Source organism: Megascapheus bottae, chromosome 4 (genome assembly GCF_031878675.1).
Source record: "Megascapheus bottae isolate mThoBot1 chromosome 4, mThoBot2.hap1, whole genome shotgun sequence".
NCBI classification, from domain to species: domain Eukaryota; kingdom Metazoa; phylum Chordata; class Mammalia; order Rodentia; family Geomyidae; genus Megascapheus; species Megascapheus bottae.
This window is the reverse complement of record NC_143512.1, coordinates 19,447,800-19,469,912: the sequence shown is the minus strand read 5'-3', so window position 1 is coordinate 19,469,912 and position 22,113 is coordinate 19,447,800. Positions and strand designations below refer to the sequence as shown.

At 38.3% G+C, this 22,113-nt stretch overlaps 1 protein-coding gene across 2 annotated transcripts in view; it reads right to left on the bottom strand.

Annotated features, from left to right (window-relative positions):
• Positions 1 to 531: 531 nt before the first annotated feature.
• Efna5 (ephrin A5) overlaps positions 532 to 22,113 on the bottom strand; it is a 280,528-nt gene continuing 258,946 nt past the window's right edge. The window contains exons 3-5 of one of the 2 annotated variants that reach the window (XM_090331544.1): positions 10,586 to 10,651; positions 10,108 to 10,188; positions 532 to 4,997 (exon numbers count right to left, since the gene is read on the bottom strand). In XM_090331544.1, coding sequence (XP_090187670.1) covers positions 4,876 to 4,997; positions 10,108 to 10,188; positions 10,586 to 10,651 — 269 coding nt within the window. In that variant the 3' untranslated portion in view covers positions 532 to 4,875. The remainder of the gene's footprint in view (positions 4,998 to 10,107; positions 10,189 to 10,585; positions 10,652 to 22,113) is intronic. The other variant, XM_090331545.1, reaches the window with a different exon arrangement.

Sequence of the window (22,113 nt, the reverse complement as noted above, 5' to 3'; positions counted from 1 at the left end):
ATCAAACAACACAAAAAAGCCACTTCTATGACTCTTACTTCTAAATGAATCCTAGAAAGACTCAGTGACTTATCTAAGGACTCGTAATGGTAAACCTAATTTTTCTTTGGTAGTGAGAACTGAAGTTTGGGGTTATACAAGTGATTTTACAACTGTCTAAGCTGCTTGCTAGGAAAATTCTTACTTGGAATTTTTCTTGATGGCATACAAAATGGAAGAATGTAAGTGTAGTTACTATTGTATTTGTTTTAGAGTTTAAGTCTTGTCATAGTGCCTTTTTAAAGGCTCACAGACATAAACAAGGCTGAAATGTCATCACCCCTTCATGAGAATAACTGGAATGTACCTAACAACTTGGGCCACTTTAACCTTGTATTATTTGAACTTCTCAGATCTTCTCTTGTGCATATTGTACTATCTTGTCTGCCCACAAAGGATTTGAAAAAATGAGCAGAGTAAAAGTAGACCCTGAAATAAAGGCATCATTCAAAGAACAAAGAAGTAGAAGGAGGGATCCAATTAAAATGATGAAAATCTTTAATTTTTTATTTAGGTATACTTGTACGGACACGTGTATATACAAATACAGATCATATGGGTTTGTGTGTGGATTTTTTTTTTACATTTTCTTTTACGTTTATATAATGTCAGCATTTCAAAACAGCACTCGATGAGTAAGTGCAAAGGAGCTGTAAGCAGGGCAGTACAGGCACGGACCACACAGAGCTGGACTTCACACCCAGACGCACACACAATGAGTGGCTTTAATGGGGTGTCAAGAGTAAGCATGGAAAGCGGATTTTGACTCATGGGTAACCTCCAACATGCCAGCATCTATTAAACTGTACAGACAATGGGAGCAAACCCATTGTAGGGAGATTTTTCTCATGTCTGAGCAGCTCTGGGGCAAAGGCATGGGAAAAACTCAGTGATGCCAAACCAGAGATAGACCTGCCCATTCACGGCTCTGAGAGAAAGGAAAATGTGGGAGGATGGTAAGAGATATTAAAACAACAACAACAACAATATAAAAATTCAAAGAGTAGGAGTGTAAGCAACCGGGGTGTTGGGGGAGGTGATTTTTCAAAGAAGCTAGAGACCACATCTCTGAGAGCAATGAGTAGTTTAAAACTAATTTTTCTTTATTTTTTGGAACTAAGAAAAATGGCTGCAGCTGTTGCTAAGGCACCAGAAAAAAACAGATTTCCTGAAAACCCACAGGTACTATGTGACTCCTCCTTTCACACCCAAACAGAGAAGGAAACAGCCAACTCTTAGCCTTCCTGAGGGATTGGTTTACAACCATCCCTGTGCCTGAGCTGCAATCTATACAGGACAAGACCCTTTCTGGGGGGGGGGAAATGAGCCAAACACAAAAAGAAAACCAAACCAAAGTACAGAACCGTTACTGGATTCTCTATAATATTTCAAACCAGGTGCTTGGGGGTAGTAGAAAAGACCACAGAGCTCCAATATCTGACCTGGAAAACACTGAGGACAAAATAGTGATCAAAAAGTCATGTTATTCCAGGTCCCAAGACGATGGAGTCTTAAGATTGGACGGGCAATGACCACATGTGAGTTCAGTATGCAGAAGTGACTCAACCATTTGTGACTTTTCTCAGCCATGAACACATTGGATGTCTCAAAACCTCGATGCATGTTTTTGTATCCTGAAAGTCTATTGTTCTACTTACAAAAGACATAAGAATCAAATTAATACTTTATTATCAAACACTATATACAACAGAGGTTGCTAATAATACAGAATTAAAGAACGCAGTTGTTTTTTTTTATGTTTTAACTTTTCTTTCCTCTGCCACCCAAGAAAGTACAGTACAAAACAATAGTCTAAACTAACACGAACGGTTACCTGGTCTATTAAAGGATACACAGTATCCACTAAACAGACAGATCCTTATTTCCCTGCTTCATGTTGCAAGCCCTTGGCAACCAGGGGCAAAGGTCGCTGGGGTTTGACCAACTGGGGCTAAGGGGACATTTTGACTGCTTTGCATGATTCTGAATTGTTCTTGAAATTAATCCTGCTACAAAGTTGCATCGACATCCTCCTAAGTCCCCAGAGGATTGTTCACATCACCACAAAAGGCCACCAGCGCTTCTGGACAAGATGAAAACTGATGCCAATCATTTCTTAAAAACTCCACAGCAAGTGTATTAGCTATGATTACGTCACTTATAGGTAGAGAAGCATATTATCTACTGGTGTGGACAGCTTTGCCATTTTTTTAAACTTAATTTGCAATGGTGCAATAGTGAAGTAAAAGGGTCTAATTTCACTGTGAAAAATTAAAGACAACGAATGGCAGAGAGGGCCATGAGTAATTACTTTATCATTTGTTAGACAAATGCTAGGGGAAAAAATGCACAGAAGTCACCATTTCTAAAATGAAATTAGCACTGCTAATGTAGTTACGACTACCGGAAATCATTACAGGATCATTTGATTTCCTGGATTATAGAACATGCAGTATTATTTTGGTTCTGACTATTGATCCATTTCTCAAGGTAATTTGTTTTTGAATTCTCCTCTACTCAAATCCCATTGGATCAACAAACTTGTAACTATTAATTAAAGGAAAAAAACCACAGTTGTATTTCTGGATATTACTGAGAGTACTGAGCATACAAATAAAGCAAAAAGGAATTAAATGCTATGAATTTTTGTTTCAGTGAAATGGTGGGTGCCTTCTGTGATAAGACTCTGCCACTCTGGAGAAGTATCTGATGTTGGTGGTAGGAGGGTGGTTGTACCCTGCAGCCTGGCAGCCCCACGGACTTGGGGCCCAGCGAGAGCTGACTCAGCAGTCATGTCCACTCCAAATGAATCAGATATGCCCAGATGACACTTCAACATGTGTACAACTCTCCGGGGTACATCAACAGCCGCCTTTCATTCACATATTTTTCGAATTCGAAACTATGCACAATATTAAGCAAATTCCCATTCATGAAGTATGTCCATCATAGGATCAGGATCTCCCTTTCATTTTTTTGTTTCCATATATACCTATTTTTTTTTTAAAAAACGAATATATAAAACCCCTTATTTTGTTGGAATGCTTTCAATTTTTCACATTTTACATGATCATTGCACGTATTGACTTATTTTGAAAGGCATTGTTTCTATTGCCCTCCTGCAATAGAAATGAAAAAAGGCTAGACCGCTTTTGCTTCCATTGTTCTGACACTTTCCCATGGCTAAGCTTTGGACACTCAAGTTCATGAGAGGCCCAGAACTAGAACCTCCAAGGCCTGCATTTCCTGTAATCAACGGGAAGTGTTCTTAAACAGGTCATCCTGTATTTCTTCTCCTTCTGCCTCACCTTACAATGAAACAAGGTAGCCCCTCCCCACCCCGTAATTCTAAATGTATCAAGGGATACCACTTTTTCTCACAAGTTTAAATAGGACAAGCATATATACTCACTCTCAGCATAAAGTATATCTAAATAATGTATTTTCTATTCTAGTGGATTTTTAAAAAAATATTTTGTTAAAGTCTTTGGGACTCCACCTTGTTTATCTCCCACAGATAAACACTCGTTCCCCCTACGCTTTAGGCTGTGTCAGAAAGGGAAAGAATATAAAATCAACACTTGAATTTTTTATTTCATTCCCAGCTTTGGAATTTTTGTTTTATTCCAAATTTCCCTTTAGCCCTCCCAAGTAGTGCTGACTGACTCTCCTGGTGACAGGGGTTTGTGTCTAACGTCCCCTGCGACCATGGAGCACGGAGCAAAGCGTGGGCATATTCAGGTGGGAGTAGGGGAAAGGCCACGGCACACTGGAGCTCCAGCAAAGCCAAATCACTTCTCCTCTGTCCACAGACGTCCTTTCCTTGCTACCTGTTGTCCCCAGAGGAGCAGCCAAGACTATTCCACTCTGGACTCATCAATCTTGGCTTATCAGCCTTGGGGAAGGTCACTTTATTCACAAAAATGCCTCTTTTAATTCCTAAGAAGAAAAAAAAATTGTAGCACCATGGTGATCTGTATTCAAAGGAAAAAAAATAATCTAGTGTGCACTGCCCAGTCACTAACAAAATAGAGGCACTCACACATATCCACCCCCACCAGACATATAGAGTTCTCTAGTTCACACTTGCTCTGGGTTAGCATTCCTGTACCCTAGCTTCCACCTGGGGGAGGGAGGGAGGAATAACAAGGCTTCTCTTGCAGATCACACGTTCTACTGTCAAGAATGCTTTAAGACAGTCATATTAAAAAAAATAAAATAAAATAGAACCAGTGTCTCAACCTTTCAGAAGCCCGTTCATTTATATACTCCTAGAGGAAATGGTGTAATATTGTACCTGTTCTTAATACCTCCCCTCTGGACCTGACATGGTGACATGATGCCCTGTACAATCACAATCATCTTGCAGTCCTGAATGAGAAGGCATAAGTATTGTATAGGAGAGTGAAACCCCCCCCCCGGGGCCTGGTCTTCACTGGCCCCACGTGTCACTACTCTTCCATGTCCATACACCGCTGGCACAGGTGAGCTCTTAGAGGAGAATGCACAGGAGCTGAAGAACCACTGGTGTCACTACGACAATTTGGCATTTGCATCTGGAGTCCATTTAATTTGGAAGGGGTGAGAAAAGTCAAAGGCCAAGGCTAAGGGGTGGAGTGGGGGGAGGGAGGGAAGGAGGCAGCATCTTGTTTAGACACTACCCCCTCCAAGTTGTCGTTTAGAATTCAGGCTGAAAGAAAAAAAGAAACAAAAGGAAAAATCTGACATCTGCCAAAAACCAATAACAAATCCCTTCTTAGGATGAGCAGTTAGGTGGATCTCTGGTGTTCCAAGACCCTGATGTTTTTCTGTGACAGGTGACGGGAGGAGACTGTGCTATAATGTCAAAAGCATTGCCAGGAAGAACAGTAGGATTGCCAAAAGGCGGCTGGGTATCCTTGGTGTCTGTGCCGCGTTCTCTCCGCGGGATGGCTCGGCTGACTCATGTACAGTGTCATCTGTTCAAATAGAAAGCACACGTTCCAATGAGATTCCACACCCTTAATAACCCTCCTGCAGCAACCTGCTGTGAACAGACCCCACCACCCTCTCCAAAGTAGTGTAATGAACCTTGTGCCACCATTGACTTTCATGTCTGCATAATCACTCATTATTTACAGCAAACAAAGGCTGGGACAATTGGTTTTTCTCCACAGTATTAATACTTCCCTTTAAAATTGAAGGGGTTAAAAAACCCCAAATACAGAAAAGCAAAAAAACAAAAGCAAAAAACAAACAAACCAAAAACCCTTGTGTCTATACTGTAACCTTTGCTATAGGAGCTACTGTTGTTTGCCAGTGGTAGACACACATTATACCAACTTGAGATGCCACAGGGAAGGAAGGCACATGTTAGAAGGGGTTAGGGCCAGAGGCAGTTCTGTGGGCACATTAGTAATTCATCAGAAGGGGATAACTCATTTACTGATTTTCTTCTTTTTATCCATTTCATAGGATTAGTGTGAAATGCTTGCTCTTCTTTATTATGTCCGGGTGTATTTTCCAACATGGAAAATTAATCGTCAAAACAATATTATTTTAAATAAGCTATATATAAATAAACTATATACATAAATCAACTATATAATTTTTATTAAACATAGCCTCTGGTTTGCCAACAATTAGGAATCAATTACAGTGCTATTTTCATTAGAAGCCTTGCATCTTCAGGATTAAATTACTTGAACTTGACTATTCTTATTTTTATAGGCTGAAGCTTGGCATATAAATTATCAGTGTGGATGCAAATTTTTCCTCTAAATAAAATGGATTAAGTGGGTTAAGCTTCTTTTATTTAGCTATAAAGTGTTCTACGAGGCTGCCTCTGACTTTGGATCGCCTCCCTGATCTGCCCGATTAACAGGCTTAACTGAGGAATGGGAACTTTGCAGTAATTAGTGGCCAAAGATAGGCTGGAGGCCTGCCTGTGCACTGAGCTTTGTCTTCTCTAGTGAGGCCCATCTCCATCCTTCCACCTGGCCTAGCTTGTGCTTTTAGACATAATGATCTCTGAACAGGATCTGAGAACCCACGAGCAAGCCTTGGTGCAGATTTCATCTCGGCATCACATGAACTTCCTTGTGAGCTCCAGCTGCCATCTGGGTTCACTCAATGGTCAATCGGAGAGAACAATAAATGTGAGATGCTAATGGTTGCTCTCAGGTAGACCTTGAAAGATAATCTCTAAATATTCCCCAGTGACTTGTCTTGGGACTCTTAATGGATTAATTATCCATTACTTATATACTTTATTTATGTTGAAGTAATGGACTTTGAGCTCAGGATATCATACTTGCCAGTCAAATACACTACCTCTTCAGACACACCTTTAGCACTTTTTGCTTTATTTAGGTATTTTTGTGGTAGGATCTTACCATTTTGCCCAGGGCTGGCCTTATACCATGCTCCTCCTGCTTAGCTTAGATAAAAATGTGCCCTACCACTCCTAATTTATTCTTGGATTGGGATTTCTTACTAATATTTTCCCTTTGGCTGGGCTAGAATGTCATTCCTCCTGTCTCTTGACTAGCTGGGGTTACAGGCATCAGTCATCATGCCTGGCTCTCAATATTTTAAAATCACGTGTATTTTCCTATGAAACAGTTTAATGAATATGTTTGTTTTTTTAATTACAGGATACAATCACACTATCATTTGTCTTGAAGTGACCTATTTTTAGGATCTCAGGCCAGTCCCCACTTCAGCTACTCATCCTGTTTCTTTCCCATGCACACTATAAAAGATGCTTTCTCAGCATCAGTCTTCTGACTTGGAGGGGTGCAAGTGTTTTAGCAGGTTCTGTTGTGCTCCCCCTTCCTGAACTTCAGCAAGCCTTATTGGAGTGGGCTTAGGTTAGGAGACTTGAAAAGTTAGGAAGCAAGAATGAGCAGGTAAGCAATGCAGAGGAAAAGATGGACAACCTGCACAATGTAGCCAACTACTTACAGGCCCTCATCTGTTCTCTGCTCTTTTCAGCCTCACTAATGTAGTAATTAAATCTGCAGTTAATAGGAGGCAGAAGTAAAGGACCCTAACAGCCCTAAAATTAAAATCCAAATCACATTCTTAAGAGCACCAATACGGTGTCAATCAAAACAATGGAGCACTTCAGGCTTAATTATGAAAGAACCATAAACCCAGAGGATTCCAGGTTCATCTGGAAACATCATTTAGATTTATATACCTGAAATGATATCACCTATTGGGCTCTTCTCCACTTTATTCTTAATAGCATACTACACCAATCCATCTCTTGGTGTTGCTTGGAAATGTGCTGCTAAAAGATGCTCAAGCAATACCCAGGCACTCAATGTCCACACAAGAACTGCTTCTCTGCTGCCTGCCCTTACAAGTGCTCAGAGAGTGCCCACTTGGTGCAAGATGTAAAGAAGGCTTTTCTTTATCTTTATAAAGCAGGAGGCTAATGCAGCTTTCAGCCCACTTAGTCATGGACAATCTGTAGAATTAGCCCTTTAGTAAGCAACAAGTGAATATATGTGCTATCTTTTCCCCAAAGGAGAAGACCTATTCTATTGGAGCATCATAATTCTTCTCTTGTTCCTTCATCTTTGCATTCTCCATCAGGAATGTACAAAGCATCATTTGATTCAAATAGGGACTCAATCTATGATAGTGGGATTCTTTGCTTCTCCTCCCCCCACCAAGTGATGTGAGAAAGAGACTATCATTCAGGTAAATCTGGGAATTTCAGAATATTAATAATGAATTCATAAGCAAAATCTATCCCAATGGAAGCTATAGCCAAAGATGAGAGAATCTGTAAAATCTGTATGAGTGAACAAGAGTAGGAAGAAATAAATGTTCCTCTTTGGAATCCAAATCAAGTAGTGTCTCCTACTTACAGGAGTCTACCACATGGGGATTTCAATGGTTAACATACAGAGCACTAGAAATATTGTGGAGCATGTAATATGACAGATGTCTGTCCTGAGATCATCTTGTGTCCCTGATGATAGGAAACCGGCAGGCAGAATGTGCAAGCAAACAAAAAAGACAAATACATTCCAGAGACAGGTGAATTAGTACACATCGCTGAAAACATGCAGTGGGATATTTTCAGACTTGCTGGATTCATAAAATCTGTCTACTCACAGAGCTGGCTAAAATAGAATGTGTATCAGCTCCATCAGTCAACAGTATGGGCAAGGGCTTCAAGTCTGAAGGATTTTCCTAAGAAAGAGAGTGAAGTACAAATGTGGTGTCCCTAGGCAAACTTCTACACACGGTGGCTCAACTTTGTCTCACTTCTGGAGTGAAGCTGCTCATCAGGAAGCTTTTAACACAGTCATGACTGAATCAAAGAGCCAACATGTACACACGTGTGTGTACACACTACTTAACTATGTTGTATTACACCTGGGCAAAGGTCTACCATCTGTGAATCTATAGATTGTGGGCTGTTGTGAACTTCAAATGCTCTGTGAAAAAGATTATGTTTCCTAGAAGATACTGAAATGTACTCATGTGTGAAAGTATCTTATCATCCTATATTTTATCATTAGTTGAATGCAAAGGTAATTTTCTAAATCACAGAACAGTCTCCAGTGTGACTCTCCATTGCCAGAGGAAAAAACACACAATCTCTTAGATTTCTAAATAGATTCCTATTGTCTACATAGGCAAGGAGTTTACCTGGACATATAGGTCATGGGGGGGTTATGTTGAACATGTTTTGAAAAACAAAGAATCATAGCCTCATCCAACTGGTCATTCAGCTTAAACCAAGAAAGTTAAGTCTTCTTTCCGAACAATAAAGAAAACTACTTGTATATTAATATTGGAATGAAGGTCAAGAGATATGAATAGTAATCCTGGATGTGTGTGACTAGCTGAGTGTCCTGGAAGTGTGTTCTCGGGCACAGGAGGAATGGAGATTCTATGAGCTTTATGAGTTCTCACTGAGCTTAGTGCTACTAGGGTTGCTACAACCTCAAGCTTGTGAAGAGGCTGGTACCTTGAAAAGTCACAGTAATGCTTCCAGATTTCCAGGACACAATTAAAATGTCTCTGTGTCAGCACTTATTCCTTGCAACTTCCCCAAATGCCTAACTGATCTCTGGGGAGCCACTGAAACCTTTGAAAGCTCATTGTACACACCTCTCATTTGTACTCTGCCTGCTTTAGGAAAATAAGAATGCTTGGGGTGGGGGAGTAGCACCCTAAGTCTTCCTGTCAACTACAGTTGTGATGTCTGTCATCTTAGCTACTCAGGGGGACTGATGTTTGGGGATCAAGGGTCCAACCAACCTGTGTAGGGAAGTCCAGGAGACTCCAATTGAACTACCAAAAACACTAGAATGGAGGTGTGGCTCAAGTGGTGGAGCACAAGCTTTGAGCAAGAGTCCAATGAGAGCACAAGGCCCTGAGTACCAGCCTAGCATCAGTCTGAGTTCAAGCCCTAGTACCAGCACATTTAAGACAAAATAACAAACAAAACCCCACTTATTTTGCCTTAATCCTCCAGGTATATGAATTTGTGGTGATAAGATAAGCATATTTCTCCAAAACAATTATTGACAATGGCACAAATGATAATGAAATAATGTGAAGTTCTTTTTTTAGGTGAGTTACATGAATTTCTAGAGAAAACTAAATGCATTGAATTAGTTGCTATTTTGTTTATCGTATTTTTTTATCCACAGATTTGGATATAGTAATTAAAAGAAAAAATATAAATACATATAGTAAAAATGTTGTCTGCCTCATATGAAAACTGAACCTTTCACAGTGTCACCAGCATGCTCTGAGGATGTGGGAAGAGGTAGTGAGATCTCAACATTTGGATGGGGCTTCTGTGTTAGGATATTGTATTAGATGCAACCCATGTCCAAAACAAAATAAAACAAAAAAACTTTTTTATCTAACATGCATTACATGAAAATACAAGAGGAATGAGATAGAATATAAGTACCATTAGCACTGCTAGCAGTGGGCTAACGCGGAACAAGTCTACCATGCAAACATGCAGAGAGGAAGAAAGGAAAAAAAGTACTGAAGCTCCAGAGAGATAGATGCATTTGTTAAAAGAGATTCTCTAAGCATACTAACCTGCTGGTTCTAATGAATTTTCTACTTTGTCGTTAACATCGAAAACACGATCATGAACACCTATAGTTTTCATACAGCTATCTATAACAAAAATAGAGATAACAGCCAAATATGTTAGTGAAGACACCCTTATACTCCCATTTCTTTTTTTTCTTTCTCTCTATTTTTCTTTTACTTATGCAGAGATTGCTCAACAATCAATGGCATGTATCCAAATGCCAATATTGTTCCCTTTTGCTGTGCACGTACAACAGCCTAAGAAACAACAAGTTAGCAACTGCTGTGTACTTAAATAAAATAAAAGCATCATGAAGAATGATGAGAAAAATATGATGAAAACTAAAGCATGGATGTTGATATACAAAACATATACCACACACAATTCAACGTTAAAAAAAAAGTTTACCGCTGTGAACCACACCACATGATAAAGCATGCCTGGTGAAGGGGGCCTCGGAGGCTCATTCAGTGAACTTACTTGTTGGTCTCACAAAGACTTTGAGCTTTAGGCAGGACCTTCTTCCATTATCTGGGATTGCAGAGGCTGTGGATAACATGAAGAGGAGAAAGGGCAAGAGAAAGGAAAGAATAAAAACCATTATTCTTTGTTTTATCATAACAAATGTCGACAGCACACTCTCATGAACAATGGGGACATACATTAATTCTCATCTGAAATTAAAACAAATATTGTACACAGGGCTATAGAAAGGACCACAGTCACATGCCTATTTTCTTCTTTCTTAATACAATAAAGAAGGAATCATACAAGAATGTGGGAAATCTGTGAAAAAATATTTTGGACTATTATTTCAAAGGCATTCCAATTTAACATGGTCTGTTATCAATTTTCTCTAAAACAAGAGGATCATGCATGAGCTCTCTTGCTTTATGAGCTACCCCTCCTAGACTGCAGGAAAAGGGGTACACCAGAGGTTCACAGTGAGGGTGACCAGTAACAGATAGTTACAAGGTAGATTTAAATATGACAGAATTCTGTGGGGGAGAGCAAGCTTCATCCATCTTGAAAGCTTGTCTGTCAGTGCTTTGTAGGTAATTCAATTAGAGGCTTTACTCAGAACCTGGCTCCACTTTCTATATGACTAAACCCGGGCCTGGCAAACCACCATCATGCTATTAAAAGCATAATATGCTATTGAGAAAGGGCTATGTTACAATAGTATTTAAAAAAATAATTTGCCACAGGGAAGGATGGAATTAATCAAATGGGCTTACCAAAACATGACAACATGTTTCAAGTTATAAATCATGTGAGGAACTTTCTTCTCCTCTTCAAGATAATAAGATTGTAAACTTTCCCTACATTTGAAAGATTACCTCCTCTCAGTATTCAAGCATAATGTCAAAGGGATTTCCAAGGGTGAAAAGACCCTTAGCAAACACATGTGTTTACAAATGCACTCCAGTGATGACAAAAATCACAGAAATGAGTGTGCCATATTTTCCTCCCTTGCTCTTCCTTCAAGTGGTTTTTTTTTTTTGGTTGTTGTTGTTCAGAAAAAGCAGATGATATCAATCAAAACACACATGGCTTAAAATCAGTTTGGTAATACCCAAAGTGACAAAGAGAAGACTAGCATTTGCTGTGGATTCTCTTCCTTTGATTTTTAATTTTTGCACTAGTGTTTGTGGAGAACATGAAAGACACATATGCTTACTTTGCAAGTGAGTGGATTCAAAACTCAAACTCTGAATTTGACATGAACTTCCTTAAATAACTAAAGATCCCTGTAGCTATTGAGTTCTGTGGAGAACTCAGAAATTCGCCTAAAAGATTTCAAGCAGTAAAGGACGCCCAGTGTCATTCTTCAACACCTGTTGAATATCTTTAAATTTTAAAACAAAAGTATAGAAAAGATGTTCTTAACACTCCCCATCTCTGCCTGTCCCTCTGACAAGCAGTGGAGAAGTGCTAACAGCTGGCTTTGCTTTAGGCTTTCATTAAATCAAAGTCAGAAACACTCCCTCTACTGACATTTAGAGTAGCTAGTGTGTTATTTAGGGCACAATATTTGTACTCTGTGGTTTGATCCAGGAAATGGTGTCCTTCCTATGGACCCCAATTGCAAATGTGAATGTCACAAACACAGCACACATAGGTGACTCCAATTCATTAGGAAAACCATGGGTTCTTGTAAGAGTGCCTGTCGTATTTGTGAGCGGTAGTGTGGAAAAGTGACACGTGGATATTTGCACTAATGTTCTGTGGATTTCTGAGCTGACATGGACTCGCTTCTGAACTCGATCTGACATATGCAAATAACTGATTTTACATATAATATTGCAAGATAAGCAAGCACAAAGCATAATCAAATGTTTAATTGTTTTGAGGATTTAGTGCAGGTCTTTCAGATTCTACTAACAAGAAATAAATCCAGCATATAGAAATTACTGTATGCTAGATTGGAATAACTAAACAGCAGAAAATGAGCTCTCAGGCAATAAATAAATCAACATAAAACCTAGAGAGGTATCTCATATACTCACAAGGAGAGATAATAAGCCTAAATTTAAGGGATAGTTCATTCATCAGTGAATTAAAATATCATATACATCCATATATAAATTAAAGACTAGTCTTTCCCATCAATCTTCCCCTTTAATTAGCCATCGCCCATCACCAGAAAAGCCTTAAAAGAGGATAATGTGATTGAAAAATAAAAGTAATTTTAAAAATCCACATATCAACAAAATTGTAATTCTTATAGAAGTTTAAAAAATTAGGGTGTGGCTTTACCCTATGTTAAGTTCAAGGTTTCTTCATCCCATCCCCTTTGGTTGACAGATGTGTGATGCATTTATGCTACTTAAAATACAGATGGTTTATCACTCATAATATTGGAAGGTATAAGGTAGCAAAAAGGGGTTTTAGTTATCTCAAGTAACCGAAAGGCAGGAGAGTGTGCATTTAAGACATAAAATAGCAGATGAATTAGAGGATGTAATATTCCCCCAAGTAAATTTAGAGAGAAAAAAATTCTTCTCAGGATCACATATGAGCAAAAGATAGAGCCAAAGGATGGAGATGAAAGAATAAAAACCTGGCTTTGCGATGGGGAGGGGTAAATACCATTAATGTCCTTCACTCTAGAAAAACATCACTGCATAATGATCAACATTATCTTAGTTCAAGGAAAGGTACATGTAATTTTACACACGTGTTACAGCTTCATCATATGTACATAGATAATTTCTCGGTGCAACACAGATTCAAATAACACAGAAAATTGATAGCCATTAGTTATCAAGATGTGTTATGCACTGCTTTAGTTTTACCCATCATTTCAAATAATTTCAAAATCCCTCTGCATGCCAGTATCTTTATTTAGATACTGTTCATGCTCTCATGTTGTAGCTATTCCAGCCGGGTCATAAACGTGAACCACATCTTAGGGCACCCAGATTGGCCTATGTATAATTGAGGGTAACATGAAGAGCCAGAACACCTTTGACCAGGGAGTGAGTGCTGGCTCTCTCTGGAGTAGCATGTCAATGAAAGTTCATCTGACAAGTCTCATCAGAGACTTCACTGATTTTCCAGAAGCCAATCAATAGCAATAAGATACTTAAAACATTCCATCTCTAAATTCCTCAAATCAGAGCACTAATAACTAATTAGAGGTATTTACCTGTAATTGATGAAGAAAATACAGACCTCAATTTTTCCTATATAGTTGCATGGATTGTCTAGTCAAAAAATTCAATTAAAATGAAAAGTACCTTAAACAGTTATCACAAATCTAAATTCACATTCCTTTACTCACTTTACTGCTAAAAACTGTACAATTTAAGTCAGGAAGTTGGCAGTATAGACACAGACTCCATTAAAACAAGGAAAAGGTCCCATTCTATTATCTTAATAACAACTTTATAAATCAATCCATAAGGTCCTTTCTCCTTAATGAGCTGCAAAGCACCGATCAAAATGTGGCAAGATAGAATGAAAAATAAGCCGGTAGCTCTCTGTTTCTCTTATTTGGGACATCATGCTAAGAAGGCCATGACGGCACCTTGTCTTCATGCTATTCATATACCAGGTAGAAGCCCTAATATCATCGATTACTGAAAACCCAGTTTGGGACTACAGGGCTCAGATGAACTTGTCTGAACACTCAGCCAACATGGGAATGAAGAAGGCTCCTATGCGAGTTGCCCCCAAATTAGGGCTTATAAATGTTGTATTTAGCATTGCAAATGTATGTCATATCTAAACTACAGTTTATTACCAGTCTATCATCCAGACACAGGAGGAGAATACTGCTAACATACTTGTAGGCAGTTCTGACATGGTTCCCAAAGACTCCCTGCCTGCAGATATGCAATTCCCTATCTCCATTCTGGATTTAGTAACTTGCTTTTAATGAATAAGACACAGTAAAAAAGCTGTGGGGTGTTACCTCTCTGATTATGTGATGAATATCTGTAACTTCCTTCTTGCTAATATTCTTTCTTGTGCACAAAGCAATGTGCCATGCTGTGAGCTTCTCCATCAAGAGAAACCTGAAGCAAGCAACCAAAGGAGTCTTCCAGCCAAGAAGCATGGAAGAAACTATTGTCTTAGGAGAAAACAAGAAAAACAACAACAACCTCACAAGGAACTGAAGATGGCTGACAATCAAGTCTATGTACTAGAAAGTAAATCTTTCTCATTTGAGTTCAGAGATGACTGTGGCTTACGAGAGTTGCAAAAAACCCAGATGAGCAGAATCAGAGTTCCTGATGCATAGTTCAGAAATAATTTTGTTGTTTTAGCTGTAAGCACTTGGAGCACTTTACTACTCAAGAGCTACCTGATACAGTGCATACAATGCAGTCTAAGAAAAAAAAAAACCTGTGCAAGGCAGATGTTAGATGTCAGCATCTTGGTCATCTCTGTTCCTGAGCAACGACACCCTTGTTCCTTCAGAGTGGACATGCCTCCTTCTGCAGCTATGCCTCAACAACTGGGTCCTTTACTAGTTTACACTTCAGGCTACCGTTACAAGTCCACTTAAAATATGCCTTGGAGAGAGGTAATTAAAAAATGCTGTTGAAGAAATACTACAAAACACATCTATTTGTTCTCACTCCAGCACTTAAGGGCTGTTTTTCATTTTCCTTCTCTTGCAACTTAAGTTTGTTTTTCCTAATGTAGTCAACCTGTGCTGTTCCTTGCAATTAGCATGATGTTTCCCTTTAATTCCAAATTGCTGGATGAAGCTCTATGAGTTTTGATACAAACTTAAATCAAAAGAGAATGCATTTCATTAAATATGAGAAGAAAAAAATGCTTAGGTGAGTGATAAAAGCACCTGAAAATGAAATGGTTTTAAGACAATTTCAGGTTTTTCTTACTATCAAAAATACTCCTACCAATGAACATATACAGGTTATCAACTCAATAAAAGCATTATGTAACTTAAAGCAACCCACAACCTGACAAAGTAGCATTCTTCCCAAAGAACTAAAAAGTTTGGCAGGAGAGGGGTAAGATTCTAGTACTTATTTTACATTTTCAAGCTCAATACCATATTAGTTAGTAAACGTTTAGCATTTCTGTCTAACCTTATTAATTCCAAATGCTTTGGTTTTCTCTTTCTATACCCCAAGTCAATCTGGATACTTTGGGAAATTTTATTTTTAAGAACAGTCAGCTGCTTTCTTTTTAAAGGAATGAGCATGTGTGTGAGCATTAAAAATGCATTTCCTATTATGTTTGCTACAGGCAATATTTCTCAATTTGAGCATGTGAAAAGATAGGTCATTATTTGTTAGCAGGGCACTTTTTTTTCCTCCTGTAGAATTTTTTGTTCAAGTTAACATACAACACAAATATATGCAAATCAAATAGGAGAATGCAGAATTAAGCATTAGTATTCCTCCACAATAAATGTGGAAAAAGTAAAGCCCATTTAAATACTGAGTAGTAGTGGAAATGTCTCCCAGAATTTAATGAATCAATAAAAATGCATTTCGTATTTATGGGTGAAGGGTGGGGAGGAGAAGTGTTGGGAAAAGGATGGAGATTAACCAAAGCCATATGGATTTCTCAGAAACTATTTGCCAGACTCACAGAGAAATTTCTAACAGGAAAACTAAGGCCTCTTCTTCAGGAAAAATACCACAGCAATTTCCAACCAGCTATCTGCCTTCCGTTCAATTATCCTAAGGCACCACAAGAATTAATATTGAGAACAAAATTGTCAGTAAGGATGGTATATGTCATCTATTCTCCCTACTGAGACTTGAAACACACACACACACACACACACACACACACACACACACACACACACACAGTGGCACTAGAAACTGAATCTAGGAACTTGTGTATGCTAGGCAAGTGTCTTCTCCTGAGTACCCCCTAAAAGTCACATCTGTCATTTTCTGGCTCATGCTTTAACTGTATGGTTTAAGAAGCTCACATCCTGAGGGCAACCACAGGACCTGCCTAATTTGCCAACACATTTCACCTCCTGCAGCTGCAGCGTCTCAAGACTTAAATCACTGGCAGGTGAAAGTCAAGGTCTGAGATATAATGTATACATATACATATATATATATATATATATATATATATATATATGGAAGTTACTATGTACGGGGGCCTGGAGATATTAAAAATACCCTATAAGTAGTAGATTCATTGATAGGGCTCTGGGGATGTTTCTTTTATAAAATCTAGAAAGGCGAGAGGGATGTGTTTTCTACAACATTGTGAGACGAGTGGGACGAGAAAGAAAGACTCTCTGAGCTAAAACTTGGTTTCAACACCAGGGGACTGTAACAGGAAGCATAACTGAGTAAAGTTCAGGGCAAAGGAGGTAAAATAAGTCCCAGCTGCACAATGTAAGACAAAAGAGAGACTGGGGGTGGGGAGAACAACTAAACCACTCAGGGCTCCTGCCCAGATCTCTCTACACCTTCGGCAAAGATCTCACTGAAAATGCTAACATAAGTATTCTTTAAATTCTAGCAGTTAGGTCTCAGAAGATCAATTACTATTCTTTGCAGCCTAAATGAATGGCTGAAGACAAGTTTCTTTGCTCTGATTTCTGGAAATAAAGAAAACCTAATCATGCTTATGTACACATTATGTACCCATTCATTTGAAGTATGAGCAAACTTTTACTTGCTGTTAAAAGCTCTGAAACAATAAAGCTGTTTGTACTGAAGAAGCATCGGAATAAAATTGTTCCATATTCTTTGATATCTATTGAGTCATAAGTGGAAAACTAACGCAGAGAATTCTTTTTTAAATGTCCCCTATATGCAGCATTTTCAACTCTTAAGAATAGTAGTGGGGTGAGGGTGAATGTGACTGAAGAACATTATACGGACGCATAAAAATAACACAATGAAACCCACCAACCACTGTTTTTTAAAAAAGGGCTATGAATGTCATAAAAAGGATGAATTTGGTAAACTGCATTATGTACCTATATGTGAGTGCCACACAAATACTCTTTTTATAATTTATATGTGTGTATTTGTGATTTTTTTTTAGATAATAGAAGCATTTCTGGGGCTGGGAGCGTGGTTGAGTGCTTGCCTTGCATGCACAAAGTCCTGGGTTCCATTTTTCAGGCCTGGAAGTGGTGCTGTGGCTCAAGTGGTAGAGTGCTAGTCTTGAGGAAGCCCAAGGACAGTGCCCCAGGACTGACAGAAAGGAAGGAAGGAAGGAAGGAAGGAAGGAAGGAAGGAAGGAAGGAAGGAAGGAAGGAAAGAGAAAAGATAGAAAGGATTTCCAAAGAAAGGAAGAAAGAAAGAAAGAAAGAAAGAAAGAAAGAAAGAAAGAAAGAAAGAAAGAAAGGAAGGAAGGAAGAAAGGAAGAAAGAGAAAAGATAAAAAATATTTCCAAGTCTGGTATGGTGGTTCATTGCATGTAACCCTAGTTACTTCGGAGGTAGAGGTCAAAAGAATATCGGCCAGCACAAACTGAAAATCTATTTTTAGTAAAAGAACTGAAGAAAAAGTGGGTGAATATGGCTCAAGTGGGAGAGCATCTATCGAACATACACGAGGCCCTATGTTCAAACCTCACTGCATCAAGAAAAAAAGTATTTCCATTTTTTTTTGTAAGAAAAGCTGATGACAATTTAAATAAATCTCTGTGTGTGAATCTAGACTTTCTTTCCTCCAGTGAATGAGAACATCCAGTCAACATCTTTAGCCACAGGAGAAAATACTAAAATGTTTAGGTAGAATTTTAATTATTTTTAAAAGCTTAAATTGATTAAAAATTACTGTTCATTATATTGTTGTACTTAAAAAAATCATTGGACATCTTTAAACAGTTTAAAAGAAAAGACATTTCCTATTATCAACTGTGCTGGAATTACTGTCTGACCTATGATCTTGCCTGAGGCCATACTATTTAAGGGGCTGACAAGGCCTTAAAGGTCAAAGGGTTTTCTTCCTTCTTATTTTTGTAATTTTTATCCAACTTGCTTTAACAGATAGTTATTAGTTGATAAAAACAAGCAAGCAAAAAAAGACAAGCAAGGTATTCACTTAGAAAAATTCTTCACCTGGAAGCCAAAAGTAAAGGTAATGAAAAAAAAAATAAAAGCTCAGAATAGGGAACAATTCCTACAAATAAATATATCTTTACAGCCTTTTTGTGCTGTTGTGTGTCATGCTATCAAGGTGACTGTTGGCTGGCTGACATCAGTGAATGAATACACAGATCCCTAAGGACTTTACACATTTTTGTTAATTCACAAAAATGATGCTGTTTACCATGACAATAAATTATTAATAAGCCATCAATTTAAATAATCTCCATTTCATCTTAAGTTTTCTTGGTGAGGTCCAAGCAAGGGACATGGCTTAATCCTTGTAGAATGATATTCTAAACTTTCTTCTTCAATTGCCTTTTCTGATTTATTTTGTGCCTTTCGGCCAACTACTTAATCTGCTATTGTCTCAGTTACCCTGTGAGTTTCAAAGTTTATCACCTGCTATGAGAGGCTATAAAACTATACACTGCATTTAGAATTTTAGGTGATAGAGCACTACAGATTGACATTTTTAGCACTGGACTCATTTGTCTCTCTGCATAGGGACTTTCCAAAGCAGGGCCCAGCTGGGGACAAAGGTAAGGTGAAGATTCTTAGGTCTCCAGTTTTGAGTACAAATATCTATGTGAGGCTTTGCATTGAGACTAGGAATGAAATTAGAAAGATATAGGATGATTCTAGCTTTCAAAAATCAAGTGGATTAAGAGTTGTTCTTGATCAATCCCTTTCAAAGATATGAGCACTCTATTAAGCACACTATTAAATTAGAAGATTGTGAAACTAAAAATGAAGGTACCAATTCTACAGCAAAGCAACCAGGCTGACATTGAGAAGGTTTTACACCTGTATAGTTTGACTCATACACCAGGTTAACAACAAAGAAAACCAGAATGCAGAGATGGTATCATGCCTTAAACCCTTCCATGAATAATGTGCCCAATGTAGAAACTGCTGCTATTTTCCTCTTCAATATACTTGTGTGAAATATTTGGCTAAATATTAATTCAGATCAATGATTCATCAAGTGTTTTTCCTTAATCCACAGATCATGCTCTCCTCCATACCCACCCCTTGGGGTCAGGAATGTCAGTACACAGGCAGAATATCCACTGGTTTAGGATACAGGCTCCTAATGAAACTCTAGATGTCTGAACAAATCAGTATTTTCTCTTTGAAAGGCAAAGTTTTAGCAAAGAGAGTGTTGTTCAGGATCCCAGATTGCACACTTTATTTCACACTTTTATTTTATGTTGACAGAGCGAGTAAAATCAAAGCCAGTCTTAGTGACTAAATTCTAGTTTACTCTGATTGCTCTGATAAGACCAATTCCAGTAATGCTCATGGCTGTGCATTTCTGTCCATCACCCTACAGCATGTCAGCCAGGGGCTTTCATTATCTGGCCCCAAGCTTGATTTCCTTCTTTATCTCTTCTGCCCTTTTTCCTCCCCCAATACACATTAATAGTTAGTCCCAACAATATTAACTCCCAGAACCTCCTGGAGAGTCTCTTCCTTAACTCATATGACCTTTCCTTTGCTTCTCAAAATCTCGGTTCCCCCTTGCCTCTTGAGATATGTTCCCTTTCTCCCATGCAATCACCCCCTTCTGGATTCCTACAGCATCTGTTTCTGTCTTCCTCATAACACACACCCCATGCTGTTTTGCTTTAGAACTGTCTATTACATTTTTTCTCTATTACAACAGATGCAATTCCACAGGATAGGAGCCATGCAGGTTTTGGGGTCTATAGACTCTATTGCTTTGTTTATAACAGGAATTCAATAAAGATCTGAAGAATGAGAATGAAAGAAAAAAAATCTGGCTAATACAAAGTGATTTGTTGATCAGCCTTGAACCACAACCCTGAATAGCAACAAAAAAGAAAAACGAAGAGAAGGGTAATGGTACATGCCAAATAAACTAAGAATAAGAAAAGAAAAAAAAAGGCTGCTTTCTTGGAGAGCTTCTCTTTCTTTTCCACAGGCTCTTTCTAATGGAATGGCTTTGGAAACTATGATCTAATTGTCACCTAGCACAAAAGAGACATTAGAATGCAAGGAGGTAGCATTATAGTATTTGAAAATGTGTGGTTTCGAAACAACAGGGAAAAGTGAAGTGTGGGTACCTTTTAAGCCAAAGATATATAGAATCTAAACAAATGATGGCCTGGATAGACTTTGTAGGTCCCTCCTGGAAGCAGGAGAATAGAAGCTAAAATCCTACTAACTGTGGGCTCCTTAATGGTTATACAGTATCAACAAAAGGTAATGAGGATCACAGGTAAGGCTGAAGCCATCCTGGATAAAATCCTCTAGTGATTAGGAAGCATCATCAAGTTAAGGGACCAGGGATATTACCTGAAACTCTAACCCCTAAAACTATGTTAAGGAATATATCCTTCAACCACAGCAGAGTTTAAAGACTAAATTATAGGCATTTTTAAAAAGGATCAAACTAGAGAATGAGTATTTCTTGTGTAAGAAATAGAATCTGTGCATACAGAACTTGTATATTTCAAGAGTAGCAGATAGGCCAGAAGTTTGTTAGAGTGCTTGCCTACCATGCATGAAGATCCAGGTTGATTCTTTATTACCACATACATAGAAAAAGTCAAAAGTGGTGCTGTGGATCAAGTGGTAGAGCTCTAGCCTTGAGAAAGCCCCAGGGCAGTGGGCAGGCCTCTAGTTCAAGCCCAAAGATTGAAAAAAAAAAAAGAGTAGCAGAAAACTTTGGCAATTTGAGTAACAAAACAGAAATAAGACTCCATCTTAAAATATATAATGGAAAAATGGATTCTGTCTTGTGACAGACTGTAATCTTAGGTTTACATATAGTTTAAGTACATTAAAGTCAGGCTACTGAAATATTTTCAAAGAATGGAGGATATATTCTGAAAGGATAAAAGGACATAGAACATTTTAAAGTTTCACGCAAAGTTGTAAAAAGGTGATACATAGAGCTAATTTGAATAGATTAGATTTGATTTCTTTTTTTTTTTTCTTCCAGTTCTGGGCTTGAGCTCGGGGTCTGAGCACTCCCCTTGGATTTTCTCAAGGCTAGAGCTCTACCACTTGAGCCTCAGCACCACTTCTGGCTTTTCTATGTATGTGGTACCAAGGAATAAAACCTGGGACTTCATGCATACTAGGTAAGCACTCTATCGCTAGGCCAAACTCCTGGCCCTGATTTGATTTCTTTTTTGTAGAAATTTATTTTTCCTTATCCACCAAAATTCGTATTAGCATTGCTTTATAGAAGGGGTCAGAAATGCTGCCTTTTGTGAGAAGTCATCCAAGATCAGCTAATTGAAAGCTCATACTATATCTAACTCTTATAAGTCCTGGTGAAAATAACACTTTTATATTGGATTGTCTCTTGGTTTATTTCCTGAATAAATTTTGACTTTCAAAATGTGAAAAACCATTTTACTGTACCACAGAGTTTCTAAAATCGAACACACTGCTTAGCATAAAGTAGGTATCC